The sequence below is a fragment of the Astatotilapia calliptera genome, chromosome 3 (assembly GCF_900246225.1).
Source record: "Astatotilapia calliptera chromosome 3, fAstCal1.2, whole genome shotgun sequence".
NCBI classification, from domain to species: Eukaryota; Metazoa; Chordata; class Actinopteri; order Cichliformes; family Cichlidae; genus Astatotilapia; species Astatotilapia calliptera.
The window spans coordinates 39630722-39639973 of NC_039304.1; the positions used below are offsets into that span (position 1 = coordinate 39630722).

Here is a 9252-nt window from a genome sequence, read left to right on the forward strand (position 1 = left end):
GGTATTAAAGCCATAAAGCCTTTGAATGAAAACAAATGCTGTTGTGACAGTGATGTACAGTCTTGTTGGTATATGTATGATTTCTATACATTTTACGTCAGATAAAAACTTTGGTTGTAAGATTTAGATAATTATTTAATAAAAACTAGGTATTTTAAATGAGAATAAGAAAGAAAAGTATTTCTTTGTGCCCACCTTTCCCTGTTAATGCCCTACCTGGCCCCCTGGCAAAACTTTGCTAGACCCGCCCCTGCACAGTTACCAGCTGTCAGCTACATAAAAAAGGATCCTGGTGTTATTTATCTCTCAGAAACAGTTGATAACTTCAACTCATTCATGTCACCTAAAAGGTAAACCTGTTTCTCCATCACCTGTTCAGCTCTGATGATTCAGTAAGGACATCTCCTGGTTTCATCTTCATGTTTCCCTCTCACCACATATCTAAACAGACATCATGACCAGCAGCTTTACAGCTGTGGCTCCAGCAAACATCAGCTGATACTAGAAATTAATATTAAATACATTCTAACAACAGCTGATCAAGCTTAAACGTGCTGCTGTTGTTTAGCGCAATATCCGCTGGTTTCCTCTTTCTGGCGCAAAGTGGGCGATAAACAAACAAGAGAGAAAAGCCGATCAGCTGATCATTGATCAGTTTCATGATTGAAGTAGCAACAGGAGAGTGAGGGAGAGAGAATGAGAGAAGAAGAGGCAGCTGTGCAGCATAAAGACAGAATAAATCCAGCTTTGTGTCTTTTTCCATTCTAGCTAAAGTCCAGGACAAACTGCGTCTCTTCTCAGCTCAATACGAAACGCGTAATATTTTCTCTGAATGAGGGACCATTCCATTTTTTTAAGGAGCCGTTGGCAACTCTACTAACTAACCTTATGAATAAAATAAAGTTCACTATCAGTAACATCATAGCACCCACCCAGCTGTATAAAAACTCCGTCAAACTGGCTAGAACGCAGTATGAGTTATTGCAACTGACAGTAAAAAGTCAGCAACATGAAAATAAACTCCACCTAAACTTGGTTTATATCTGACCCAGATAGACTGCAGGTCATAACTTCTTACCTGAAGTTCAGTTCACCTGACACTCGGACTGGCGGCTGCTTCGGGTCTCTCCTCCTGCCTCCCCTTCCCTCATCCACCTGTTGCCTCTGTGGAAGCCCCGTCATAGCCACCACCAAACAACGGAGTTATTTCTACACATCGACCTGCATCTGGCCAATCCACCACCCCTCATTGTTCATGCCATTACAAAAAAAATAAAAAATAAGTCACTGGGGATATGCCCGGTATGCCCGATGGCCAGTCCAGCTATGTTAACCTGCAACCAAATCTGCAGCTCCAAACAGCAATGTTACGACTTAGATTATATCTTATAACTCATAACTCTTATGTTAGCTGCCCTCAGTAGCATACTGTCTGAAATATTCCACAGCTGCAATAATTCTTTAAGTGTTATTTTTTTCCTTGGTATTCTAATTTCACCGATGTTTACTAAACTCAACAAACTTAATATTACTTACCGGGACATTTATTCTGTCCTCATTTTCTTTCACCGAAAAATTGTTTCCTGCAGTGTTGTCTTTCGTGCTTGGCTCTCCTACCTTTGCTAACGTGATGCACATAGCAGAAGCGATGCTGCATTCACTTACACTCGGATATCTGAGCGTCACCGTGAAAACATAATCGGACATTTGATATTTGATTGAATTTTATTGTTTTGCCTTTGGGGTGGCACCTGGGGTGGCCAGTCTGGTTTGGGGGGTGGCCTGTGCCCCCCAAGGCCACCCCGCTGGACACGCCATTGCAAAAAATTCAACTTTTGTTTCATCTGACCGTAACACAGAAGACCAGAAGTCTTATTCTTTGTCTAGATGAGCATTTGCAAAGGCCAAGTGAGCTTTTATGTGCCTCATCTGGAGAAGTACCGTCCTCCTTGGTCTGCATCTGTGGAACCCAGCAGTGTGCAGCGTCCGTTGGACTGTCGGCCTTGAGACATCACCAGCAGAGCCCAGATTCACCAGGATGCCCTTGGTGTTGATCCTTGGATTCTTTTTCACCTCTCTCACTATCCTCCTGGCGAGCACAGGTGTCACTTTTGGCTTCCGACCACGTCCTCTGAGCGGAACATCTTGTATTTTTTAATAATACTTTGCACTGTAGCCACTGGAACTTGAAACATTTAGAAATGGCCTTGTAGCTCTTTCCTGACTGCGCAGCCACAACGTGCAGCCACAGGTCCTTTTATCTGTTGGGAGACACCTGTGTCATTTCCAGTCAAAAAATAACTTGCTGGTTGAATAAAACTAACTTTAAGTCAAAAATTGTCAAAGGTATGAATAATTATGGGCTTGGTTTTGTATGTTTGATATATATGAATCTGGTAATTCTGTAAATTCTAAATTCAGACAAATCCCAACGATTAAGTGTTGCATGTGGTCTGTATTGCTTGGAATTGCCTGAAATATCTTTACATGCGCCTTTATGGTTGTATTGATATAATAAAATTATAATCTGGCAGGTCCACCAGACCAGTGAGCATTGGCAGATTTTTTGAACACAGCACAAGGGTGACCAAATGTAGCTGTCGCATTGAAATGTAATTATTATGTGATTGCAATGTTCAAAATTTGGTGTTTAATCTGGATTCATGTTGTGTTGTCGCCACCTACTGGTGGGCCTGAGTGTGGCGCTTTGTGGTGCGCATGCTTTGGGGTGAGGCTCAATTAAGCGCACGTGTCACCAGAGACTGAAGGCTCGAGCCAGAAAGAGAATGCTAGCCTGTGTAAAGGGTGGAAATATAGAAAATATGGACTACAATTGCTCATGAATGTTCAGTAGAAAGGCGCACACGGTATGTTGGTGCATTTACTTTGTGTGTATGTTTTATTTGAGTTGTAATTTTTGTTCTGCTGATGTAATATCCGTGTTTTTCATTGATCATTTCACCATAGTTTTTCACGGTGTTTGCTGGTGAAAAGAAGATTAAAATACTGGCTGAACATCAGTTGGAGCATGGCCCTTTATTCTACTTCGAACATGAAAAACCTTCAGGAGCAGTTACAGTGAAAAACGTGGCCTGTTATGGAGCAAGCAGCCAGAGCCCTGCACGCCATTCTTCCAAGACGGCAGCCCACGTGGAAGAGTAGACTGTGAGTTCTTACATCAGCGAAACGTTTGAACTGCATAAAGAGATCTAAGAAAAGGCCAAAAAGAAAATTGTATGGTGTAGATATTGTACATTTGTTCATTTATTGAAAGTTTATTACTGTGCTGTTTGATATTTAAGGTAGTGTACTCTGGGTAAGTTTCCTTTTATTGTTCTAAGTTGTTGGTTCAAAACATTGTAATGGAGCAGAGTACACAAGAAACTCATATCCTTGAGCAAATACTTATAGCCTTAGAAGTTGAAAAGGCACAGTTAGAAAAGAAATTAGAAACTGAACTTGAAGATGCAGAAAGAGAAGAAGTTGAAGCACGCATAGGAGAAATTTATGGAGACCTTGAAATACACAAAATAGGGCTGCCTCAGCCATCATCTAAACCTGACGCAGAGGTGAGACGGACAGACCGTCAAAGGCAACTAACAGAAAAAATGCGTGAGTTTAAACAGACAGAGATAACAAGCAAAGAAAGAAAGTTTATGTCAACATATTTAAACTTTAAGGCAGAAATTCAGCTCACTAGGTCCAAACTTAAAGAAGAATGTTCTAAAGCAGAATTAGCTGAAATGATCAAGTCAGTAGAAAAATGTGAGTTAGACCTACAGCAAGATTATGTGGCTTTACGTGCACTGACTACACCATCTCAAGATATGAGAAGAAAGATGGATAGCTGTACTTCAGTTTCTGCTGAGATGATGATACTTCTGAAAAGGCGTTACGCAGATGTTGACAAAGAGTTTGATGCAGGAGCTGTAAAAGAATCACTCCTTCAGTTACTCCAAAGAGAAGGTGCAGAATCAATTTATGGCTCAACTGTGTCTAGAGCTGGAAGAAATAGCCAGCACAGCCATAGTCAGCAAGGAAGTCATGTATCTGCAAGGAAAGCAGAGGCAGCAGCACGACTGGCATCAAAGCAAGCTGAAATAAACAGAGAAATGGAAATATCTGCCCGGAGAAAGGAGATATTAGCTCAACAAGAGCAATTGAAAATGTTGGAAAATCAAAGAGATCTTGAGGTCATTCAGGCAGAATACAATGTATATGCTGAAGAGGAATCAAAAATGAATGCTGAAATAAGAAATTGTGAAGTAAGGAGTACTTTGTCTTTCAGCCAGCTTCCTAAACCACTTAGCAGTCCCCCATGCACCCAAGTTCCTCAGAGCACTGCACCTCCTCACTCTGAAGGTAAATTCATCCTGACCTCACAAAGTGTTCACGCCCCTCACTATGATACTCAAGTGGTGCCAAAAGAAAGTGAGCTCTCTCTGGTGCAGGCATTAAAAGAGTCCTTAGTAATGTCTAGACTCCCAGTGCCAGAGCCGTTTACATTTACAGGAGACCCACTTAAATTTGTTGAGTGGAGCACTTGCTTTAAGGCGCTTATCGAGACTAGCTGCACAGATTCAGCCCATAAGCTGTTCTACTTGAAGAAGTACATTGGTGGAGAAGCTCTCTGTGTTTTAGAAGGGACATTTTATCGAAGTGACGAGGAAGCTTACAAACAAGCTTGGGATGCTCTGAACAAACGCTATGGACACCCATTTGTAGTTCAAAGAGCCTTTAGGGGAAAACTAAGCAGTTGGCCAAAGATTGGTCCAAAGGAGTCACTTAAATTGAGAGAGTTTAGTGATTTCCTCATTTCTTGTAAGAATGCTATGCCTCACGTCCAAGGCCTCAAGGTTTTAGATGATTGTGAAGAAAATCAAAAAATATTGCTGAAACTTCCTGACTGGGCCACAACCCGCTGGAATCGTTATGTCACAAAATTACTGGATGAAGAAAAGGCATATCCAGGGTTTGCAGAATTTGCGGACTTTGTGGCTGAAGAGGCGCGTATAGCATGTAATCCTGTTTCTTCTCTGTTTGCCTTAAAAAACACATTTGAAAAACCTGAGAAAGAACAAAAACGTCTGAAGGCCAGTGTCCTGGTGACATCAGCAAATGGGTCTAAAGATGTGAAGAACACAACTCCAGTTCAGAGCCAAAGAAAATCAAAACCCAACCCTTCCTCAACTCAGAACAAACGGAAACTTGAATGTATCTGCTGCAAGCAAAATCATTTTATCTATAAATGTGCAAAGTTTACAGCAATGCCGCTTGAAGAAAAGAAACAGTTTATTAGGGACAACAATATGTGCTTTGCTTGTCTGCGAGTCGGCCACATTTCCAAAAACTGTCGACAGAGAGCAACATGTAATGTCTGCAGACGAAGCCACCCTTCTCCTCTCCATGAAGATCCTCCACTGGGAGATGAACCTGAACCACCATCAGAAGAGGAGAATGCAGCCACCGTATCGTGCAGTGTGAGAGTGGGCAACAATGATTGCACTTCAATGATTGTTCCAGTGTGGCTTTCTTCATCAGCGAAGAATCAAGAGACATTGGTTTATGCTCTGCTAGACACCCAAAGCAGCAACACATTTATTGACCAAGATATTTGTGAAAAGATACAGGCAAGCAGGGAACCAGTGAAGCTAAAGCTGACAACAATGACTGACAGGTGTTCGATTGTACCTAGTCAAAGAGTGGATGGACTGAGGGTAAGAGGGTACAACTCAAAAAAGTACATTGACTTGCCACCAACCTACACTCAAGAGTACATTCCATTGGAGAAACACACTATTCCAACTCGAGAGACAGCAAAGAAGTGGCCCCATCTACTTAGCATTGCAAATGAAATGCCAGATCTCTTGGACTGTCCTATAGCTCTTCTCATCGGTTACGACTGTGCAAGAGCACTAAAGCCAAGGGAAGTCATACCAGGAAATGATTATGATCCCTATGCAATAAAGACAGACTTAGGGTGGAGTATCGTGGGAGCCATTAAGCCATGGAAAAGTTCGATGGAAGCAGCAGGGATCTGTCATCGTGTCACAGTAAAGGAGCTGCCATCTGTCACACCTGCTTCTGTGATTAAAGCACTTGAAATTGACTTTCTGGACACAAACCATAAAGAAGGGAGTGTATCTCAAGAGGACATTCAGTTTCTAGAGATGCTGAATGAGAACATTCACTACAATGAGGAAGGCCATTTAGAAATGCCTCTGCCTTTTAGAGAACGCCCACAGCTTCCAAATAACAAGCAGCTTGCAATGTTTCGCTTGAAACGTTTAAAAGGAAAAATGGATAAGAACCCAAAGTACAAAGAAGACTACATCAAGTTCATGAATAGTGTCTTTAAAGATGGTGATGCAGAGGAAGCAGATGGCACATCAGGTAGTAACACATGGTACATTCCGCACCATGGCGTGTATCATCCCAGGAAGCCAGAGAAAATTCGAGTTGTTTTCGACTGCTCTGCTAAACACGAAGGCATCTCTTTAAATGACCACCTACTCACAGGCCCAGACTTGATTAATGCTCTGGCAGGGGTTTTGTGCAGATTTCGAGAGCATCAAATAGCAATTATGTGTGATGTGGAAAAAATGTTTCATCGCTTTCATGTCAACCCAGAGGATCGAGACTTCTTAAGGTTTCTGTGGTGGAAGGACGGGAATACAGATACTGAGCCTAAGGAGTATCGCATGCGAGTGCACATTTTTGGAGCGGCATCATCACCGGGATGTGCTAACTATGGCATGAAGTATCTCGCCAGGGAACAAAAAAAGGACTACCCGCTGGCAGCCAGATTCATTCACAAAAACTTTTATGTGGATGACGGGCTAATCAGCATTGATTCAGTCAGGGAAGCCAAGCAGCTGGTCTGTGAAGCACAAGAGGTCTGTGCAAAAGGGAAACTGCGCTTGCACAAATTTGCATGCAACAACAAGGAGGTCATGAGCATTATCCCAGAACAGAACGAGCCAGCAAGACCAAAGATGTAAACCTGAACTACTCTGTAATTCAAATGCAAAGTGTGCTGGGAGTAAAGTGGAACATAGAGGCTGACGTGTTCTCATTCAGTGTAGCCCTCAAAGAAAGGCCAGCCACACGCCGAGGAATTCTAGCAACAGTTGCTAGTGTGTATGACCCGTTAGGTTTTCTCTCACCCTACATTTTGACAGGAAAACAAGTACTCCAGGAAATGTGCAAACGCGGAGTGGGATGGGATGATCCTATTCCTCCGGCACTAGAGACCAAATGGAAAGCATGGCTCGGTGACTTGGAGAATCTAAAAAGGATTGAAATACCAAGATGCCTTGTTCCTGAGAACTTCGGCAAGGTCAAAAAAATTGAGCTGCATCATTTTTCGGATGCCAGCAGCAGTGGCTATGGACAATGTTCATACATCAGGATTGTTGCTGATAAGAACGTGCATTGTGCACTGGTCATGGGTAAAGCCAGAGTGGCACCCACAAGAATAATCACTATCCCACGCCTTGAGCTCACTGCAGCTGCAGTTTCTGCAGCTGTAAGTAACTTCCTCAGGTCAGAGCTCGAGCGGAAAATTGACGAGGAGTTTTTCTGGACAGATTCTAAAGTGACGCTTGGATACATAAAAAATGATGCTCGTCGCTTTCATGTCTTTGTGGCAAATCGAGTTCAGAAAATAAGAGACTCTACTGATCCGAAGCAATGGTTTTACATTGAATCTGATCAAAATCCAGCTGATCACGCGTCTAGGGGCCTCAAGGTGGCAGATCTGCTAAGCTCGAATTGGCTCACTGGACCTAAATTCCTATGGGAAAGGGAAATTGTCACAAACCAACATTCCCCTGATCTTCTTGTTGGGGACCCAGAAGTAAAGGTCCTGAAAACAAATGCCCTTGAAGAAAACAGCTTTCTTGAGAGGTTCTCAAGATTTTCCAATTGGGATACAGCTCTTAACGTTGTGGCAAGAATTAAAAGACTTGCAAGGAGAGATAACTCAGGACCCATTAGTGTAAAAGAAAGACAAATGGCTGCCTTTGTACTCCTCCAGGCAGCACAGAGGGAAGCCTTTAAAGAAGAGCTCAAATGGTTCAGTCAAAACTCAGCTGGACTACCAAAAACTCATAAAATGTATCAACTTGATCCTATTTTGGTAGACAACCTGCTTAGGGTTGGAGGAAGGTTGAGAAAATCCTCAGCATCATTTGCATTGAATCATCCAGTAATCCTTCCAAAGGAAGGCATTGTCACACAACTCGTTCTTGACCACTGTCACAAGAAAACGCAACACCAAGGCCGAGGCCAAACTCTGAACAAACTCAGGGAAAGTGGCTATTGGATCATAGGTGGCAGTAAGGTAGTGGCCAAATGCATTAAAGGGTGTGTCAATTGTAGAAAAGTGCGTGGGCCAGCTGAAGAACAACGCATGGCTGACTTGCCATTTGACAGAGTGGATCCTTCGCCCCCATTCACCTACACTGGAGTTGATGTTTTCGGCCCCTTCTATACGAAACAAGGTCGAAAGGAATGGAAGAGGTATGGCCTTTTGTTTACGTGTTTAAGCTCGAGAGCCGCGCACATTGAGATGTTGGAGGATCTCTCCACTGACGCATTTATAAACGCTTTAAGATGCTTCATAGCAATCAGAGGCACAGTCAGACAGATTCGTTCTGACCAAGGGACAAATTTTGTCGGAGCTAAGAACGAGTTCAAGAAGGGTCTGTTGGAATTAGACAAGGAGATGATTTCTACTTATCTAGCTAAAAACCAGTGTGACTTTCAAATGAATGTTCCTGAAGCTAGTCACAGAGGAGGCATTTGGGAACGACAGATCCGCACTGTTAGGAATGTCATGAGTTCTGTCCTAGCCCAAGCCACAGGGAGGTTGGATGACACCTCATTGAGAACTTTCTTCTATGAGGCCATGTCAATTTTGAACCATCGTCCACTCACTACTGATACAATCAATGACCCCAACAGTGCTGAGCCTTTGACGCCTAATCATTTGCTCACAATGAAAGAGTCTGTGCCACTTCCGCCTCCTGGTAGATTTGTAAGAGAAGATTTGTACGCCAGGAAGAGGTGGCGGAGGGTGCAATATTTAACAGAGTTGTTCTGGAGCAGGTGGCGCAAGGAATACCTAACCAGCATTAGTTTAAGACAACGATGGCATACTCCTAAACAAAATGTACAGGTTGGAGATGTAGTGATTTTAAAGGAGGACAATATTCCAAGAAATGAGTGGAAATTGGCAAGGGTGGTTGA

General features: G+C 42.8%; 1 protein-coding gene across 1 annotated transcript; it reads left to right on the plus strand.

Moving 5' to 3' along the window:
• Positions 1 to 2605: 2605 nt before the first annotated feature.
• On the plus strand, positions 2606 to 7001 carry LOC113014638 (uncharacterized). The gene is made up of 3 exons (XM_026156309.1): positions 2606 to 2867; positions 2968 to 5010; positions 5413 to 7001. Exons 2-3 carry the CDS (start codon positions 3363 to 3365, stop codon positions 6999 to 7001), a joined length of 3237 nt encoding a protein of 1078 aa, XP_026012094.1. The 5' UTR covers positions 2606 to 2867; positions 2968 to 3362.
• The last annotated feature ends 2251 nt before the right edge of the window (positions 7002 to 9252 follow it).